Source organism: Gossypium hirsutum, chromosome A11 (assembly GCF_007990345.1).
Source record: "Gossypium hirsutum isolate 1008001.06 chromosome A11, Gossypium_hirsutum_v2.1, whole genome shotgun sequence".
Lineage (NCBI taxonomy): Eukaryota > Viridiplantae > Streptophyta > Magnoliopsida > Malvales > Malvaceae > Gossypium > Gossypium hirsutum.
In genome coordinates, this window is record NC_053434.1 from 1409489 (window position 1) to 1431088 (window position 21600).

At 33.2% G+C, this 21600-nt stretch overlaps 3 protein-coding genes across 3 annotated transcripts; 1 reads left to right on the forward strand and 2 right to left on the reverse strand.

The window, feature by feature from the left end:
• The first annotated feature begins 4128 nt into the window (after positions 1–4128).
• LOC107923925 (pentatricopeptide repeat-containing protein At3g49240, mitochondrial) lies at positions 4129–6449 on the forward strand. The gene has a single exon (XM_041080481.1). The coding sequence runs from the start codon at positions 4275–4277 to the stop codon at positions 6180–6182; it is 1908 nt and encodes a 635-aa protein (XP_040936415.1). The 5' UTR covers positions 4129–4274; the 3' UTR covers positions 6183–6449.
• Positions 6450–6840: 391 nt separating this feature from the next.
• LOC107923926 (E3 ubiquitin-protein ligase SINAT5-like) lies at positions 6841–9033 on the reverse strand. Its single transcript, NM_001327228.1, is given in 3 exon segments — positions 6841–7354; positions 7432–7818; positions 8689–9033. Coding segments are annotated over 3 exon segments (1011 nt in total). The 5' UTR covers positions 8959–9033; the 3' UTR covers positions 6841–7000.
• Positions 9034–9826: 793 nt separating this feature from the next.
• On the reverse strand, positions 9827–20677 carry LOC107923070 (structural maintenance of chromosomes flexible hinge domain-containing protein GMI1). Its single transcript, XM_016853279.2, has 37 exons — positions 20134–20677; positions 20009–20041; positions 19671–19757; positions 19521–19576; positions 18946–19029; positions 18527–18599; positions 18318–18373; positions 18101–18206; positions 17916–17984; positions 17680–17766; positions 17240–17290; positions 16981–17116; positions 16810–16871; positions 16613–16741; positions 16309–16399; positions 16167–16201; positions 15831–15906; positions 15555–15737; positions 15239–15397; positions 15091–15112; positions 14891–14999; positions 14679–14795; positions 14256–14573; positions 14038–14147; positions 13693–13870; positions 13503–13611; positions 13311–13405; positions 13009–13107; positions 12787–12853; positions 12520–12605; positions 12155–12436; positions 11940–12083; positions 11744–11858; positions 11379–11583; positions 11079–11270; positions 10635–10955; positions 9827–10529 (listed from the first exon to the last, which is right to left on the reverse strand). The coding sequence occupies exons 1-37, from the start codon at positions 20473–20475 to the stop codon at positions 10241–10243; spliced, it is 4773 nt and encodes a 1590-aa protein (XP_016708768.1). The 5' UTR covers positions 20476–20677; the 3' UTR covers positions 9827–10240.
• Positions 20678–21600: the final 923 nt, after the last annotated feature.

Genomic DNA, 21600 nt, shown 5'->3' on the forward strand with positions numbered 1-21600 from the left:
AGAGGGATTTTGCTTTTTTTATCAAAATACTTGAAATTTTTTATTATTTACAAAAACAATTCACTTTAAAAATTATGTATGTAAATTATTTATTTTGAAGAGTAAATGTTGGTGATATCATTGTCATTGGTGTCATCATCTTCAATTTTTTTAAAAAATATTTTTAAGGAATATATTTGGATAATTTAAATAAAAATTTTATATAGTTGTTTAAGTTTATTTTTTAAAAAATAAAATTTGGAAAAAAATATTTTTGTTATTCTTATATTTTTTAAATGTTATTTAAATTTAATTTCAAAAGAGAACAGACCTAACATGCAAATAAATCAAAAGGTTGAAAACATATAATTGGTTCCCACTAGGAATGGCATCACCCTTTTCTCATCCAATCTAAAAAGGGTAATTGCTTCATCAAGTCTCTAAACATTTTATATAATTATATTTCAGTCCAGTGTCGTCAATGGCAACAGCGACACTCAAAAAAGTTATTTTTTTTAAACTAGAGGCGCTAACACCAATGGCAATGGCGTCATCAATGTTTACTGTTCAAAACAAATAATTTACGTACATAATTTTTAAAGCGAGTTATTTTTTGTAAGTAATTAAAAATTTTGGATATTTTTATAAAAAAAGCTGAGGGTTTTCTCTCAAAATATAATTTTTAAAAATTTAAAATTTTAAAACTATTTATAAAAAAGTAGATAATTTTTTAATTTAGTCATAAGTTAATTTGAATAATTATACTTTGATCCTCTCAAAAAATTAATAATATTTTAATTTAATCATTTAAAAATTATAAAAATATGAGTTGATGCAATGATGAAATTACATTTAACTCTTATCAAATTTTATAACTTAATTCCTACCGTTGAGATTTTTTTTCTAATTTTACCCTTGCTTCGATTTAATGATTTTAAGAGAATATTGTACGAATTGTAAAAAGAAAAAAAAATCTTAAAAGACTTGTATCAAAAATACATCTAAGGTTATATCTTTCCTTTGACTGCTACCCACTTTGGAAAATTACTGTTAAGCCTTCAAAAATAATAACGTTTCATATTTGTCATATTAAATGGCACAAAATTTGTCAACCATATATTAAAATAATTCTCCCACTTGTTAATTCTTATAATAAACCAGCTTTGTTTCCTGTTCAAATGACAAAATCCCCTTCACTTAATTTGATTAAATTTATATCCAAAATTAAATTAATATCAATGTTTCAACTTGCTTTTGTTTATATTCTATTTTTAATAAATTTTTATTTTGGATTTTTCCATTAAAAATGCTTACATAATCTGATTCGGTGTCTACGTCTATCTTTTGGCGGCCCATTTCAATCTTTATATATAATTTATTATTATTATTTTATATATTTATATGATTGAAAATCGTTTGTCAATTCTTTCGCTCTTATTTTCCACAGGGAAAATGTCGAAACTTGGGAGTTTTTTTTTCTTTGTAAAATAAAAGTTGATTTTATATAAAGTTGTTGAGTGTTGGCCTTTCATGGCTTCTTTTAAAATAATAATATTATATGAATTAAGTATTAAACTCTGACTATAACTCTTTCTTCCTATCACAAAACTTGATATGGATTATCCTATACTTATTATTTATTATCGTAATTATCTGCAATTTATGGAAATCTAAACTTATTTAAGAGTTAAATTATTCGTTTAAATTTAATGATTGGTTTAAAATTAGAGAATATGGATAAAAATATCAAACATAAAAATTGGACTTGAGCAAAAAAAATATGAATTGGACTCAGGCTAGAGTCTGTTCGAACTCAACCCCTTTTTTTATGTTTATAATGTATTATATTATGTAATTTATAATAGTAGAAAATTGAATCTGTAGTAATATATAATGCTATAATGTAAAGAGTAATATTTCAATGCACCATCAATAAATAACATCATTAAATTAAACGAAAAACATGGAGGACTTGTAAATAATACTAATAATTTATTTAAATATAATTAAATATTTAAGTCTCCGCTGTATTTTTTTTATATAATAATGAAGTGCATAAGACTTATGTACCGATAATGCATAGAATATTCTCTCATAATGTAAATATTTGAAAATTGTTAAGTTCTTTATATATATTTAATAAATGAAATAATACAATATTATTAAATACTTTTTTGTAAAAATGAATATAAATATTATTGAACAAAATTTTAAACTCATGTTTTGAGTCAAACTAAACTTGGACAAACATAAACTATATTAATATCATGCTCGAACTCGACTTGACTCACGAACACCTCTAACATAAAGGAACGAAGCAAAATTTTTATGTGAAACTATTATATTAAATTATAATTTTACAATTTTTTAGAGGAACTTGTATATAAGAAAATTTCAAAAACAATTTACCATTTTAGAGAGAGAAAATTTTATATCTATTATTGTGCTACTTTTTTTTTTTTCGTTGAACTGTAAGAGAATGACAAAATTTTAACAACAATACAATTAACACGATTTAAACCCGAACTCCACTTAAAACAATAAACATTCTAACCATCATGCTAACACATAAAATTCTACCCTCCTCCGTATCTAAGGGCAAAACTTTTGCCTCCAAAAATGTGACCCCTAAATATACTATAGGGTATTAATATTTTATAAGTTTATCTAATGTTTTTGCATTACGTCTAGGAATATTAAATATAAATTTTTTCGAAGCCCCTAACCCTACAACCCTATGTGATTAATTTGGACCATAAAACTGAAATGGCTTAAAATATATTCTAATAATATGACAAGCTGCACGTCACAAAGCGTTGTTTAAAAAATTGGTTGATTAAATTAGTTTGGACTTTTGATAATTCAAATCGTTTAAACTATGCAAATAAAGAATTTAAGTATTAAATAAATAATGTTAAACTTAAACAAGTGTCAGCCTGATTATAAAAAATTAAATTACGTTTCCTTTTCATAAAAAAATAATATAAACTATTAAGTAAATATCTTATCTTTATCTATAAAAAAACAGACCACAACTTATTTTTTATTTTTTTTCAAATTATGACGAGTGTGTCAACTTGTAGTATACAATTAGAATTGGCAATTCATGCGTTGATGTTATGGTTGTATATATATAGCTGTGTTTGTGTTATTTTATATTTATATAAATTTTGATAAGCTTTTTGTATTTGCGTCATTTTCGTGTATATTCGTAGGTAGAATTTTATGTAAGTTTGAATTTTATTTAATTATTTAATTATTTTTTTATTTAATATTAAATATATATTATTTTGTTATGGGTTGTTTATTGATTAATAATAAATATTATGTACTGTAGTTAAAAATTATATAAATGAATTATGATAAATGTAATGTAATTTAGTATATTTAATAGGTTAAAATGTATGAAAAATTATTTTTAATAAAATATTAATAATTATATTTTAAAAATAAAATATATTTATGTGCGATTATTTTAATTTTCACTTTCTTTTTTTTTTATTATGCTCGATTTATAAGAATCGAATAATTATAATAATTACTTGAACATGCCATTTATACGTAAATTATAAACAATTACACTTAAACCCATATATTTTCGCATTCATATTAAGCTAGACAGTTTGCTTAGTCCAACTTCGGTTAAGTTTGGATATTTTTTTTTTGTCGTGAGTGAGTTCAAATTCAAATTGAATAATAAAAATATTTTTAAAATTTAATTTAATAAAAAAATATAAATATTAATATAAAAAAACACCTTCAATGTTTTAGCCGTGAAAATGAACCGACATGGTTGAATTTGAAAATTTTTGAGTTTTTTTTTTTTTTTTAAAGCTTTACCATTATAAATAGAGTTCATTCACAAGTATAAATATATGTACAGGTAATAACAACGTTAAGTCAAACTAACATAAAATATAATCAACAAAGAACTAAAAAGAATATGAGTAAGACTGAGATGCGTGCATAAAAAGAGACTCGAATCTGAATGTTAAAAGAACCGAATTTTCTCAACAATGCCACGCCTCGTTGATAGTTTATATGGTATATTTTTTATTGTCGTCTTGCTATTATGTTGCAAATTTGGGTCATTTTCAGATGAAGTTGATGGGCTATAAGGCTGGCCCAAATACTTCCTTAAGACAAGCCGAACCATAATTTTAGACCCGACCCGATCATATCTTTTACCAAATCTTTCGGGGCATTTACTATTTAGCCGTCCCTTAAACCCTCATCAAAACCCTAACAAATCAGAACCCATAACCCTACCTTTTTCCTTCGTTACATCGCAAAAGATGGCCCTTTTCAAACCAGCCTTCCTCAATCACCTCAAAATCCTCGCCCATCCCCGCCACCGTTCGCCGCCCTCTTTTATTGCTCTCCGCTGCCTCTCATTTAGCACCCCAGAAGAAGCCGCCGCCGAACGCCGCCGCCGCAAGCGTCGTCTCCGAGTCGAACCGCCACTCTCGTTTGCCCAGCGCTCTCAACAACAGGCTCAGCAGGTGGCTCCACCGAAACCGATCCAAAACCCGAACGCCCCTAAAGTTCCCGAACCCGTCACTGCGCTAACCGGCAACCGTCTCAACCTCCACAACAAGATCTTGAAGCTCATCCGTGAAAACGACCTCGATGAGGCCGCTCTATACACGCGCCACTCTGTTTATTCCAATTGCCGCCCCACGATTTACACTGTCAACGCCGTATTAAACGCCCAGCTACGCCAATCGAAATACGCCGATCTCCTCTCCCTGCATCGGTTCATAACCCTAGCTGGAATTGCCCCAAATGTGATCACACACAATCTTATCTTCCAAACTTACCTCGACTGCAAAAAACCCGATACTGCCCTCGAACATTACAAGCAGTTCATCAATGAGTCCCCTGTGAATCCTTCTCCTACTACTTACAGGATTTTAGTGAAAGGGCTTGTGGATAATGGGAAATTCGAGAAGGCTTTGGAAATGAAGGAGGAAATGGCGGAGAAAGGTTTGGCTCCTGACCCTATCGTTTATAGTTTTTTAATGTTTGGTTCTGCCAAGAACGGTGATTCAGATGGGATTTTTAAGCTTTTTGAGGAATTAAAAGAGAAAAAAGATGGGGTTTTGGAAGATGGGGTCGTTTATGGGAGTTTAATGAACGGGTATTTCATGAAGGGAATGGAGAAAGAAGCTAAGGAGTGTTATGAACAAGCTTGTGGAGAGAATTCAAAGGTTAAAATGAGTGCTGTTGCTTATAATTATGTTCTGGATGCATTAAGTAAGAATGGTAAATTCGATGAGGCTTTAAGGTTGTTTGATAGGATGAAAAATGAGCATAGCCCTCCTAGGAGGTTAGCTGTGAATTTGGGGAGCTTTAATGTGATTGTCGATGGATATTGCGCTGAAGGTAAGTTTAAGGAAGCCATTGATGTTTTTAAGTCAATGCGTGATTATAGGTGTAGTCCGGATACTTTGTCGTTTAACAATTTGATTGATCAATTATGTCGAAATGGATTGTTGTGTGAAGCAGAGGAACTATATGGTGGAATGGGAGATGAAGGGATTAGCCCTGATGAGTATACTTATGTTTTGCTGATGGATGCTTGTTTTAAAACGGGTAGAATCGATGATGGGGCTTCATATTTTAGGAAGATGGTGGAGGCAGGTTTGAGGCCGAACTTGGCTGTTTATAATCGATTGGTTGATGAATTGGTTAAAGTTGGGAAAGTAGACGAGGCAAAAACATTTTATGATACTATGGTGAAGAAGCTTAAGATGGATGATTCGAGCTATAAGTTTATAATGAAAGCGCTTAGCGATGTGGGGAAGTTCGATGATGTGCTGAAAATGGTTGATGAGATGTTGGAAGAGGAAAGCTCTGATTTCACTGAGGAGTTGCACGAATATGTTAAAGAGTTGTTAAGAAATGTAGGGAGAGAAGATGATTTAACAAAGCTTATGGAGGAGAAAGAGAGAATTAAAGCTGAAGCTAAAGCTCGAGAAATTGAAGCTGCAGAAGCAGCCAAGAGAAGTGCAAAAGCGGCTGTCTCATCTATTCTTCCATCTAAGTTATTTGGGAAGAAAGAAGATGAATCTGACTCAACCGTGGCAAATGAAAATGGTGAAGTGCCGGATGAAGATGAGAGTGAAGGGTCTATTGAGGAAGCTACCGTTATGGAGTCGGTTTCAGATTCGAATCCTGTTGATGCAAAGCAACCATTCTGATAGCAGGAAGTAGCTCCGTTGTTTTGAAGGATAAGGTAAGATCTAATATGTTCATTTATGGACTTAATTTTATCAGCTTGTGTATCTGTAATTAGGGGATTAAAGAAAATTAGGTTCTAGAGTCACTCTCTGATTTCTAAATATTGATGGCAATACTGGTTGAATAATTGTTGTTAGAAAGATCAGAGAGAAGCAATTGAGACTTGTCATTCAAAATTATATGATGATATGAATGTAATGAATGATTATGAGGGACTTGCAGATCAATTTTCTTCCCAGCCAAGGCAATTAATTAAATGAAAAAAAGGTTAAATCACTATTTGGGGCATGAACTTGACAATTGTTGTCACACTAGAGTTTGAATTTTAATGTTTTCAAGGACTAACTTGAAAAAAAAGTTCAAAGTCTCGATGTGGGAATAATTGCCTAGTTTAGGATCTAACTTGGACAAAAAAAGTCTAGGCCTTAATGGGATAACTGGACAAAAAAAATTCAGGTCCCAATGTATAAAAGTTGCCAAATTCAGACCTCAAAATAGTGATTTAACCTAATGAAAAATTACTAATATCCACTGAGAATGTTTAAGGTTTGGCACAGGTTCAAATCTGAATATCGCATGAACTTTTATGGTCATATTATCGCAAAACTAAAGCTTGGAGAAAAAGATAATTCTTATTTTGCACATTTGATAAAAGCTGAAAACTTTCATCCATTACAACATGCCGGAAAAGGGTTCGTAGAGGTTGAACACACCGCAGAAACAGATCGGAACAGATGAAAAGGAAAAAAGGTTATCAAAATCAATCCACTCAACTACATTAGTTTGGTATGCACATGTTGGCATCTGGATTTTGTTGTTCCTTCCATATTCGTCCAGTAACCCTCAGTTTCAGCTCCTTTCTATCCCCACCGGAGAAGAAAAGTGCCATGTTTCGTTGGATAATTAGACCATCATGGCTGTCCCTGACTTTCCGGTGACTATCACGGATGCTACGTGGGGCGCTTTCCCATATAAGTTTCCGTCCGTTTGCTCCGACTTCAAGGCTGTAGCTATAGTTCCTAGCTTCCGTCTCGTCACCCATGAAACGGATAAATGCCATGTAAACTGGAGCCATTCCCAACTGGAAGGCTTCAAAGTGTAGGCAGAAATACTGACCAAAACAATGGAATACCTGACAAATAGCAGCAAATAGGATTCATGCTAGGAGACTATTACAGACCACTAGCTATAAAAGATAATAGAACTTACTGTTAGCATCCATGTAGCATTTTCAACTTCCCGAGGGTTGGATTTCACGTATCGATGATTAAATGTGCAGCCGGTGTGCATGTCGACCTTATGATCATCCCTCAAATGGGCAACAAGGAATGGGATATCCCCAACAACGGAACACTCTGAACCAGCATATGGACAATTGTATGGTCTGTAGATGCAAATCCCCTCGTGTTTGAGTTTGCTGTAATAGGGGAATGTTTCCGGGCACCCCAACTTGTAGTATTTGCAAGGTAACTCAAGGGACTCGGCAACTTTCTCCAATGCTAAACATCTAATATCACCGAGTTCCTGCCGACAAGTTGGGCACCGGTTGTGTACTCGTATTTTACAGGTAGAACAAAGTGTATGTCCATTGTGGCACTGCAAAAAAAGCTCTAGTGTTAAAAGAAATTTATATCTAATATTTACAGATCTCAGTGTCCAACATAACATATAAGATAGGAACATCTCAAACTATTCCAATGTTTCTTCTCTCTATTAGCTAGAGAGAAGCAATTGACAAGCACAGTTTCAGCTATGGACTTTACCCATTGTTAATGAAGAAAAACATGTAAAAGAATATGCATGTTGATGAACAAATATGGGTTTTGCGGTTGATGACGGGTTTGCTCGGAGGTCAAAGGTATTTCCAGAGGACGAGGTGATTTTTGGTAAAACTATAATGGAAGTTCATTATTCTATTAAGAGTAAGTTAATCATTTTTATTAAGAAATTTATCCAATTTTATTGTTAAAATTTAGGAATTTTATCCAATTTTATTGTTAAAATTTAGTGTTATTGATAAAGTACTTAGATAGTACACGCGACAAGATTATTTATACCTTATTCTAATATATAAGTATCAATTTTTAATGAAAAAAATTGATGAAATTTAAAAAAAAAAATTTACTTTGTTATCTAATGAATAAGAATTAATCTGACAAATATAATTTAATTTTTAGTAAAAACAACTCCATGATATTTTTAAGTGAAATGGAGACCCGACGAAGTCTTGCAAGCACATACAATCATGTTACAATTTAAAAGAAACCGCAAGAAAAAAGGTTCTTCCCTAATTAATAATCAGGCTTAAGAAAAATCTGAACATTCAAATCCCAGATTTAACATCTTTCATTGCAATAAAACATAACAAAAAATCCCACCCAAATACACAGCGACCCAATCAAAATTCAACAAAATCAACAACAAAAAGAGGCAGAAAAAAAAACTGCAAGAGAGACATGAAAATACCTGATGAATTGGTGGATACATAGAATTGGTGCAAACAGGACATTCTAACAATTCATGGACACTAGCAGCCGGAGCAATCGCCGTTGGACCCACGATATTGCTAATACTATTAACATTATTAGTGCCGTTGTGATGAGGCTTTGACGATGAAAATTGATGATGAGGGGCATGACGAGGGTGTGGGTGGTGGAGTAGATTATGGTGAGGGATCTCATGATCTTCAACAATTTCATCTATAGATGATACGCACTCGATAGTATCCGACTCCATTTTTGTACAGCGCCACCCCCAAATCTCAGATTTCTTTTAATTTTTTTTGAAATACACCCAAAAACTCCAATGAAAATTACAAAACAATCCCCCTCACCAGTCACCACTATCACCCCAAAATAAAAATAAAAAAAAATTCTTTTCTTGATCCTCTTCTTCTCTATAAAGTTCTCTTTTTAAAAAAAGAAATAGAAGTTTGAAGAAGAAGAATTTGAGGTGAAGTGAGAGGGATGAAGAAAAGTGTGGAGATTTGGTAGAAAAATAATAATGGATTCAAAAGAACCAAACAGCCCCTTCTTCTCTCTCTCCTTTTAAAAATACTCTCTTCCTTCGTTTTCGTTAGCTTTTTCCTATATTTATTTATTTTAGTTAAATTTTAATATTAGTCTTGTATTTTGTGTAAATTATAAATTTAATCCTGAATTTAATTTCCATATAAAAATTTACAATTCATCAACTGATGCAATAAATATATCACCACATGTAATATAATATAATAAGAATTTTTTTTAAGATTAAAATGAGACATGTAAACTGATTTATATTGATATATGTAGGAAATAAGTATTTGCTAAGGGGTTTTATTTAATTGGGGGTGGAGCTGAGGTTGTCTCTCAATTTTAAAAAAAGCTCAAGAGCATTGACAGGCGATGGCTTCGTTGAATGAAAATGACTCGTCAAAATGAATCATTCGTGGTATAATCACTTATCAAAGAAATTATAATCATTTAATATTTATAGGGTTCGGATCATAATTTATAGATTCTTCGTAAAATTTGGAGACAAAATCTTGACTTTATTGAACAATTCAAAAGGTAAAAACTGAATATTAAACATTGATATTAAAAAAAACCTAAAGAATAATCATAAAAAGCTTAATCACAAGTCACAACAAGGTGGCACAAATTATGAGCCGGTGAAGGGTGCAATCAAAGTCTTGCACTTTATGAACAATATGCTTACATTTTAATACCGGCAATTATAAAACTATCTTCCATATATATATCATCCATGGCCGAATGCTGGCATACAACTAAGAAAGCTCCATTTATTTAATATAACAAAAAAAATCCATTTTTGATACTAAAAAGCAAATAAAGAAGATTTAAAAAAAAAGGTTAAAAAGTCAAAATGTGGGCACTGCAAAGATAATGCAAAAGCTCCTATGATCTTTTATAATGTTTCAGCTGTTGTGAAATTACCATATAGCTAAAACCATATCTGAAATTAGAACTTACCAAAAGAAAAATCTGTATACGAACTTAAAAACATGTTTTAGGATTTAGATAATCACCTTGGAGGGAGTTCCGAGCCGTTGGGTGCATTGCGATGGGGTTGTACTCGGAGTTACGGTATCGTTGATTGCATCATCGATGTTATCTAAGTACTTCTGATATTGCTTTTGTTTCCTGTTGAACTTATGGCGAGCTCGATCAAGTTTTTCGCTTGCTACATTGATGCCTTGCAAAGTTGTTCTTAGCTCCAATTGTTTTTCCTTGATTTGTTCCATGATTTTCTTTCTTTCTGGAGAGACGTTCGTGATCTGAACAGAGAAATATATTTCGGGGTTCCTAGAAGATGAAGACTCAATGAATTAGACATGTATAACAAAAGAAACTTACATATTCACAAACATGCATGCATGCTCGTATGGTGTGAGAAAGAGTTTTGAGTACCTGAATCCGAGTGATATAATGCCATTCTTTCTCAGAATCCCTCCGTCCAGAGACACAGCGCCGTGTGTTATGCAATTACGAGCATTTTCCATCTCTTCTCTTGTTTCATACACTTGAACCTTGCTGAAAAGTCTGTAGAACAGAGTCTCACGCAGACCGTGGCCAGATTCGGTCCTGTAATCTATATGAGGGTGCTCTAAGTTAACCAAATTAACCGCATAGCCAATAAAACCTGGAGGGTAGTTTCCACTTAGTAACCGAGGAGCCGGTAAGATTAGCTTCCTTTGAGGGTCATTGACTTCAACCCCTCCTAGATAAGGCCTGCATGATCGTTACATGAGTCAAAATTCATTGACCGCAAAACAATCATATCCCCAAGTCTTGCAATGTCTATAAGAAAAGTTTTAATAATCTTGAAACCAATAGCTATCATGCATGCCATACCTTATATCTTCAAGGCATACTACAAGAAATCTGCCACTAATAGATTTGCTAAGTGCAGTAGCTTCTGCGTGCAGACCAAGCCGAGAATCAACTTCTCCTTTATGGTCATACTGCTCGAGGGCACGTGCTACTTCATAGGATTTGCACACAACAGCAACCATTTGATCTTCACCCAAGTACTCAGCTAAAATCCTACAATGGAGAAAAACAAGGTAATCCATGGGGTTGGAGTTAGAGAAGGATTTTATGATATTTCATTTTGTTTCACAAGAGATTTTTTAAAAATAAAGCAAAGCAAACCTGCTTAGCTTAACGGAGCCAACTGTTCCGAGTAGGGCTACAACACCTACTACATCTTGCATGACATCCATCCAATGTCCTTGAGCAATACTGCAGAGAAGAGTAGAAGCTGCAGAATGACCTCTTCCCTTGATTAGCTTCGTTATTTCTTCTTTCGTGGACAAACAGTCCAGATCTTTCACTAATAAATCAGGTTCCAGAGAATCTGCAAAAAGTTGCTGATAAACAAATACATCGTATTTTCTAATATGATAAGTTTAAAAGGAGAAACGAGAAAACAATGAGACATCTTATAAACAAACCATGTTCATTATACAAATGATTGGTTTAGAAAACAATATAATAAAACATGCTAGAAAAACAACCTTGCAATTCAGACATATAGAGCTCGATGTCTGTCTTCCGGTTATTAAGAGTCTTCAGATAATTTTCCAATTTTCCAACACGCTCACCATGTTTACATAATTCACTCTTTAGTCCCTGTTCGAGAAACAGTCCATTTTAAAAATTCAACTGCAGTTACATCGATAAAATCTGCACCCTTTGGACAGGTCACCTTACCTCGTCATATTTCACTAGGGCCAGTAGGTTTCCTACATTGCCATTATTGAAAAATGGTGAATTCTGCAGGAGCATCAGCTTTCCATCTGAAGACTGGACCTCATTCTCATCGGTGTCAACATTTGGAGCATGAACAAGAGAAATCTGCAGAAAGAAATCAGCAATTTTGCTTATGAAATAGTAATCAAAATATAGACACAAGATTTTTTTCCAACCTCGACATCGCAATATAGCTGAGTGTATCGAGAATGAAAAGCTTTGAAGAAAAGGGGCCCTTCAGTTTGAGGAAGGGGTAAAGAAGCTATGTTGCAGCGGCCATGCTTGAATGCATAGCGAATGGAATCATCTATTTGATGTGATTCCGACTTAACTACCAGTGTATGGAACCGGCCACACTTTTCATCATCATGAAAAGTTCCATCAACATCCCCCGTCGAGTCTATAACTTCAAAACTTATATTTTCCAGTGTAGAACCAGCAAGGCAGTGCTCAGGTATCTGAGAAAACATTATAGTAAACAGAAAAGTTTATGGAAATATTAGCAATGATGAAAATGAAACAAGAGTGAATAATTACTGACACTTGATGATATTCGTAGCTCCCTTTTCTCGGTTTGAAATGCTTGCTTGAAAGTTACTTTATCACCATGTAAAATAGATAGAGACACTGCAGGAGCAAGGCATGCAGGAAAAAAAATCAGCTAAAAGTATAGTTACAACTGATCTGGAAAAATTAATAGAATTTGAAACTAACAACATATGATTTATATTGAAAGGAAATTCACTGTCTTTTCAATGGGACAACTTTGCCAAGAAACACCAACTATCTAAAGAAGGAAGGTGCATACCTTGTTTTCCATAACCTGCAGTGACTTTCAGTAGGCCTCCAAGGTCAATGCGTCCAAGGTTATCCACCTAAGAACACCATCATGCTTTTATCTCAAAAAGTGTAATTTTGACTATAAGTTTTAGCATCAAATTCATGAAAAATATTGAACATGCAGTATAAATTAGTACGACACTTTTATTCCCCCTTTGAGAGCCGACAAAGAGAAGTTTAAAGAACCAACCTTATGCTTTGAGCCTATTAGACCTGGGATGCTAAAACCATTCAATTGGAATTGAACTTCTAATCCTTCTTCAACATGATTTCCATACACATCGAACATCTACAAAAGCACATTATAGTGCTAGTAATATGAAGACCACATGTCCAGTGTATAATTTCAGATTACAATCTTATGGCCTATGTGCTACTGTTTCCACTCACAACCACAGAAAAAGGTTATATGAAAGAGAGAAAAATAAAAAGAGGCTCTCCTTCTGTGTGTAGAAGCAAACAATTGGCATTAAAATGATAACAAAGTCTCACCTCTAGCACAAACTGCTCAATTACAAAACCTGGGAGTAATTGCTTTCCAGGAAGTTGTGAACTGACTTCGATACGGTGTAAAGCTCCAGGAGTAACTAATATGCGCAAAAAAAAACAGTAAAACATAAATGATTAGACTTGTTTCTAAACTAAAGCTTTTGCTTGCAGAATAATTAATGTAGGGCAGAATACCTTGACATTCCAAAGGAATCGATGTCGACTCATCTTGAATATATATCATCAAGGTGGCTGCATAATTTGGCCGGATTGAGTCTAACCCATTAGTTTCAACCATGACATCCTATAGAAAATTATTTGCACAGTTTTAGGCATATAAATGTAATTCCTTTCAAGAGGCAAAAAGATTTATGAAAGAACATACCTCGATAACAATGGCCAACTTATCAGACGAAAGGGATGGCTTCATCTTGACCACATCAACACTCAAATATTCATTCATACCGAGAGTGATCTTTAAGTCAGGAATGGAGGTAAATGACATTCGGTTGTCATATATGTCATAGCATGCAATAGAGAAGGGTGGAAAACATGAACCGACCCTGTCCAATGTCCATAGAGTAAGAGAAGGGTGGAAAAAATGATCTCATTTTAAACTTCTACAATGTAGTTCTAAATGAGAATATTTGTTGATATATACATTAACTTCATTTGTCAAGGAAGTTGCTAAACACCCAAATCCAGAAATCATATCCTCAAGATTCCCTACCTTACACTATAAGATGGAAACCGTGTATCACCCAGTAGCTGCCACTTTCCAACCTTTTCTGAAGGAACCACCGTTATTGTTAAATTGTAATTCTGACAACGAGAATGTTCCTAATAAATGTGAAGCTTCCATTAGATTGCATGACCAGAAGAAGCTTCAAAACATATAGTATTGTATAAACTCAAAAGTAGGAAAAAGAGTTCTCTTGAATTACTCACACTGGAGAATGAAAATGTATATGCACCTGCTTTCTTAAACAAGTGAGGGAACTTAACCCCAAGTGGAAATTTATATAAGCCATGAAACCCTTTGAAGGATGAAGGTGCTATGCGAAGCGAGTTAATTTGTTTAGCATCTCGATGGTTCTCAGTTCTATATTGTACTTTCATTAACATCTCTAAATTAGTCTTCACAATGTCCTTCTGGTCCAAGTAATTTGAAACCTTAGAAACCTCGAAACTACTCGGACGAAAAACAGCGACAATGTCGTCTGGAGGGTTTTGTCCAGCAGGTATCGTGAGACTGGTTGGAAAAGCCTAATACAAGAACAGCCAAACTTTCTGTTATGAAAATGCCAAAAACCATAGGCCAACAGATAAAACAAAGGAATAGGAGGATATCACAATTGAATATCAACCGACCCCATCGATCCCCAACCAATGACATTGTTTCACATTGAGCAGATCAATTCTTGAGGGAGTCTTCTGGTTGTGTTTCTCAAGTTGACGCTCCCAATCAGAATCATTAATGGCTATGCACTGCAAATGGCTCAGAATTGAGCATGTTACTCAACCATATAACGCAGTTGCTAATAGGTTTCACAGTAGTAGAAGAATTTACGGTAAAAGTTAACCTTTCCCGAATCAATCACGCTAATTGGAAGAGACAATGAATCCTGAATATTTAAATTGGGTGTTCCACCCTTTACAGAAAGTTCACAACCATTTTCTGTACCTAGTGGCCTTCCATACAGAAATGGACATACACATTAGTCATTACTAAACAAGATTAAAAGAAATACAAGAAACTTAGAAAGGAAAACTATAAGGTTACCTGCATATAATCCGAGCTTCTCCTATAGAAAACAAATAAATGATGCACCAATCAATCAAAAGCCACTTAGATGTACAAAATTCAATAACGAATTATAAGACATTAGAAAATGGGAGATTGAGCTTCTTTGCTTTAATAAAATGCTTACCACCAGAATCCCCCTCAAATCCTTCAATCAAGAAATATTCTATTGTAGCATAGACGTTGTTCTTATAACACCCTGCATATGCACCCTTGAGAACTTTGATTTTCTGGCCACTTTTCCACAATAATTCCTTTCTCTTTAGAGCTTGATGAACCCTTATAACTGCAAGTTGAAAAGAGGCAATAGTACATGTAAATAATATCTACTAAAACGGAATGGAAAGAAACATGTCAACTACAAAGACAAGACGTAAGGAAAACAATAGCAGATCAATCAAACATGCATTTATATGTCAAACTGCTTAAGAGAAAATACATACCATCAGATGATATTCCTAGTGCCTTCTTGTTCAAGGGATTGACAATAAGAACAGGCGGATCCTCACCAGAGTCGATTTCTTCATCATACCTATGATGCATTAGAAGAAGCCATTCCCGGTACTCCCTTTCCAGTTGCACAGGTGTTAACTGTTTTCCATCTCTATGAATTTCAATTTCAACATCTATAGATTCAAGAATATTCAATTAAAGAGGATCATAAGCAAAGTAAAATTAACAAATTCAGCATGGAGCAAAACAAAAAAAAAAAAGTTCACCTTTTTCTTTGTCCTGAGGCCTATTGCCAAAGTTCCTTAGAGCAATGGAGAAAGGACTATGGTGTGCCAAATCAGTCTGGAAAAAATACACAACATAAAAATATTGTTAATTAAACTTGTTCAATCCATCACCTGATTGTTAACTAAAATGCACCGTAAATGCACACACTAAGAATGAAAACCGTCATGTAGAGCAGCAAGCCAGGAATAACTCAAGCAAGTTAACTGGCAACAAAAATTAGAATAGAACCATATATATTGGCGTAACAGCATGCTATGAAAAATTCAGAAACCATGCTGGTGAAACATATATGTAGGAGACAAAAAGTTGCTTACTTTTGAAGGCATTGGATTAAATCCAGCATCAGTCTCTGCAACCAAAAAAGTGCTTGCTTGAAGCATAATGATAATAGAGAAAGAAAAGGAACATTACAAGTAAGCATATAAAGGACTTTCTCTTAAATTTAATGCACTCTACCAACAAAGCATTTAACTCTCAAGCAACATCGTTTCAACAAGTGAGACTGATCTCCCTTTCTCTGCCTGAAATCCATAAAAGGAAGTATTGCCTGTCGTAAAGCAAATACATTATGAATTAATTATTGGAGTTTTTAACCAAACAGCATCACCACAAAGAAGCACTAATACATATGAATTTAAATGATTATAGACGAATAAAAAGTATCTCCTCGGGGAGGATTCTTAAAAACGGAGATACCACAATTACAATGTAAGATATATGAAAAACAACTTGACATTCGCAAGCTTGATAGGAAACTAACCCAACGAGCATCTGGAAGTAGACGACCAAGTCGACGAATTGAGACACGACTATAATTCTCAAAGTTTTCTCCAACTCCACATCCTTCAGCATCCAAACTCTCCAAAATCCTCTCAATATTCTCCTTCCCCTGTAAAACATTATTTATAGTACTTCTGCAGAGCCTAGCTACAAAAAGGAAACAAATCATCCAAATACCTGACGGATAGGAAAATAAATACATTTGAGGCGTGCATTTGCTATTTGAGGAGCCCTTGAACCTGGAAAATAAAAAACCTCAGCAGCATAAGACCAGGAAAAATATGGTTGTTCCATAAGCAGCAAGAATGGCATCAATAAAAGCAGTAAAACAGTAAGAATGATAACTACCTGAAGCACTGGTTGAAATTTTCTCCTTCTTAAGGGAAAAGCGCATTAATAGAGTAAACTCAGGACCATTGCAAGAATGCAAGTTGGTGGTTGCAATTTCACCGCCTTGAATTTCAGTTAAATCAAGACCATTAACCTAAACAGCAACAATATCCTTTATTACTCCCAAAATGACTTCCCACACAGTCCACAACTTGACTATTAGGAGTAACAACAAAAGCCATGTCAAAATTAATAAGTTACTGCCAGATTACTAAACCTGGAACCCAACAGGTGTAATAGTCCTGCCAACGTTGGACAACTCATCACACTGCAGGTCAACAAATTGTTACATGAACGCAATTAGGATTTTGACTAAAAGTTGAAACTGAAAATGTTACTACTAAATAGTAGGTTAGAATAGATGACAATGAAATTCAAACAAATGCTTACAGTTACTAGTTGAAAGCTAGAACAGATTCCAACATAAAAATATAACAGAAAAGCACATAAATATATGTGCATACACCAGCCAATTTGGCAGGTATAAATGTAATTGGAAAAAATTTCCAAAAGGAGAAAGGATGATGCCCATTTTTAGTATCAACAGAACCCAAAATTCAGAAAAAGAAACTCAACTAAATGAGAAACATGTTGCCATGTTTCGTTGGCAAAGCTTAATTAAATCACAATACATGAAGTCAAAGGATAAACTCACACCTGAATATATGGGAAGTATATGTCTTTCAGCTTACATTGGAGCTTAGATATGTCCAAGTTTTTCACTACAGGATTTAATATCACCACCTGTGAATACAATAAATACATGAACTGAGACAAATAAAACGCAAACAGCTCACCTAGCTAAAATGATTCTTATGCACAAATAGAATGCAGGATCTAACCTCAAAAACAACAATACATGAAAATTAAAGGGAATATACAGAAGAGTAAACCTTTGTAAAGCTCCCATGGGGTGATTCCTTGATTTCTTCATCAAGAGGATCCCTAATGCCTCCATCAGTCTAATGTAAAAAGATTTTGATGACATAATGCAACAAACTTCTGAGAAAATTTCATAAAAAAAATAATTTCTATAAAAACTTATTCTTTAGGGAAATTAATAATAAGACTATCTTACACTCCAACTACATTCAGAGCCAGAATTGCCAAGTAAAGCCTCTCGTGCAAGACGTAACTTGTAAACTTTCTTGGATTGTTTTGTCTTGGAAGAGACTTCAACACAGCTATATGAAGACGGGAAAAAATATAACTACAAAATCTATTAATTCTCTAGGAAATGATTCTATCAGCATAAAACAGAGGAAAGGACATGTGGTTTGTCAAATAGGTCATACCTCCCTAGATGCATAGATGCAATAGGTCCTCCATATCCAAACATGCCAAAAAAGGGCTGCATTGTTATGAAAGCCAAAGTGAGAGCTTCTAACCAACATTAGAATCTTTGTGTGCAAACATAAAAGGCAAGCTTCAATTATGTCAAATCTCAGACAGAGATACTAATGTGTCTAACCAAAGAAATACATGAGTTTCACAGATTTTGTACCACTAAGAATGGTGGTTTGCACCCTATTGCCTGTTGTTTATATAACCTGTTTAGAGAGGCACCCATCTTTCCCCTGAATAAAATAAGTGAAATAAACTTGAATTCATTAGCAAAACTCAAAAAGAAAAACTATGATTAAGAAACACAACCAGTAGAAGTCTATAGTGCATATTTCCTTCCAAAATATGTCCCACTTAAGTTCGAAACTTTGAACCATGAACAAACCGGTGTGGATGGATGAGAGAATATCTAAAAAGGCTGGTTGAAAAGTGTAGCTGTTGAATACATCAAGCATAACTTAACTTCTGTCTTACCTGACTACAGAAGAAAAGTAACCCAAAGTGCCAAACCAAGTCGTAGCCAAAAAAAACAAAAACATAAATATAAAAGAAGAGAAAAAGGACTTCATATAAACATACCACTTCACAATAGAGTTTTCATCACTGTTGTCCATTCCAGGTCCAGTGTCAAAAATTGAGATTCCACTCTCAAGAACATCCACACTTCAAAAACATTAAAATAGCGATTAGCCATAAAAAGTATGATGAAAACAGTTTATTTTTTATTATGAGGAAAAGCAACACATCATAAAAAACACACAATACATAAAGAGGCTAGAATATTTAAGACTCCATTTAAATACATATAGGCCTTCAGGAAACTCTGGCGTAAATTTAAGAAAACAAATCAATGTGTATGAAAAAGACAGATAACAAACAAATTCTTAACCACATCATATATTAACGAAATTGTTGGAATAATCTAAGTGAGAATAAATCATACGTCTAAAGCTCAAGGCATTGGCCATAATCAATAATCTCAACCAGTCATATATACAATCAAATCATTAGTTTCATTACACCTTCAGTTCACTATCTGAAATTAATTTATTCCACAACAGAATAAGTTCAAGCTAAGAACAAAATACAGCCATACACTGGTTCAGATATAACCATCATTAAATAAACCATCAATTTTACAAATAATTTCAAACCTTATCAATCTCCTATGGTTTACATCATTCAACCACACTGCCTGCAAGGAATTGTCCTGTTAAACCGGAAGGAAAGTGTAAGCACCAATTTTAACAACAAATTAAACATAAAAAGAAAATCCAGAATCTCATAAGCGCGATCAAACTTACAATCAAATCTGCAAGAGCAGTTTCAAAAGTGTATTCTTCTGGTAACTCCATTAACAAATCTGTATCCGGGGTCAAATCCCACATATTCTGAAAACCAACAAATTCATCCAAGAACTAGTTATGGTTTCTCAGTAAAATACATGCCAGTTTTACTAAGTTATTCACTCATTCTCAGGTGTATATATGATCTTCAAAAGGCCATCACATGCTCATATCTAGTTATGTAACATACAAATAGCCATAACAAAGTTACTTGCAACTCATAAACAATAAATAAAATAAACCAACAATTTTAAAACGACAGTGATCCCCAAAATAGAAAGAAAAAAAGACACTACCTCAAAAGTATTGGCGAACTTTCCAGAGCCATCCTGATTATCAAAACAAACAACAAGTAGTAAGTCATAAAAAACACATGCTTTTACTTCTATCATGTCTTTAAATACATCTAAACAGGACTCACATGAAGTTTTAAAACATGACACTTGTGCTGTTTAAAACACCGCAAATCAATCCTGCTCCTAGTTTTAACCCCATTTATATCCTCGAGACATAACTTTTCATTCTTCCAATCTATCATTCTTTTCCTTTTAAACGAACCAGATTGACGTTTAACCATGTCATAAGTGTCCTTAATCAACTCAATGAAACCTTGAAATGAGATTTCAGACTCAGTGTTTTTCAAAGCTAGTCCAACACTAGTCCCATTGGGTAACAAAACTTTGAAACGGAGAACTTGGTCGGAATCTTCATCATCAAAAGCCAAACGCCTCTTTAGACCCTTAAAATGGTCCTTGTTTTCCATGATCTTCGTTTCAGCAGACAAACAATGTTGTTATATATAAAAAAAAAATGAAGAGAATAGTCTTGGGAGGTAAAGGAACTTGTTGTGTTCCTATATATGCTATAAAAGAAAAGGCAGCAACTGTGAGATTCTAGGTGATCCTCATGCAAAATAGGGAAAGGAAACTAATCGTCTTTGTTGGACTTTAATGGACTACTCGTCTCCCTAACCCCAATGAAACATGTGTGATTTTGGTCTTGGTTATTTCTTTTTTTGGTGGGCTCGAAGGAATATAAGCTATTGGTTCATGGAGTTTTCGTGCATGGTTTTTCGCCTCTTTTCTCCTCCTAATATATCTAAATTATCATTTTGGTACCCATACTATTTTTATCAATTTAGGGTTCAGTTTAGCTTATGTAATTTGATTCTATAATTATTGTTACCCAAATCCAAAATTCTTTTAAAAAGAACATTAAGCCAACCAATGGTATATTGCCATGTGTCAAGAAAAAAATAAAAAATACTTAATACTTTTTAAATTTTAAAAAAAATCATAAAAACCAAAAGATTTATAATCTATTTTTGAAAATTAAACAAATATTTTAAAAATCATAAAATTTTTAAAAATTATTTGTTTGGTATTTTTGGTTTTTAAAAGGAATATGAATTTATTTTATAATTTTATGGAAATTTTTATGAATTTTCTAATATTTTAAATGAATTTTTATTTTTTTATATGAGGCAGCATTTGATCGGATGAAATGATTTGTTTTTAACATAAATTATAAGTTGGGTAATAGGTATACAGAATAAAAGTATAAGAGTCAAATTAATATAAATAAATAAATAACTATCAAAGTGATAATTAGGTATTGATTTCAAAAACTAAAATAATAACTATATCATACGATTTTTCTTTCTTTTTTTTTTTAATTATAAAAGAAGAGTAAAATTCTAATAGTCTTGCGATTAGCATGACTTGACTCAAACCACATTTGAAATAATAAACATCCTAATTATTAAATCAATACACGGAATTCTATGTCATACGATTTTAATCTCGATGATTTGATAATTTTAACATTTAAAGGATGTTATCCATTTGAATATATTTCATAAAATCATGTGATTGATAAATTATAAAAA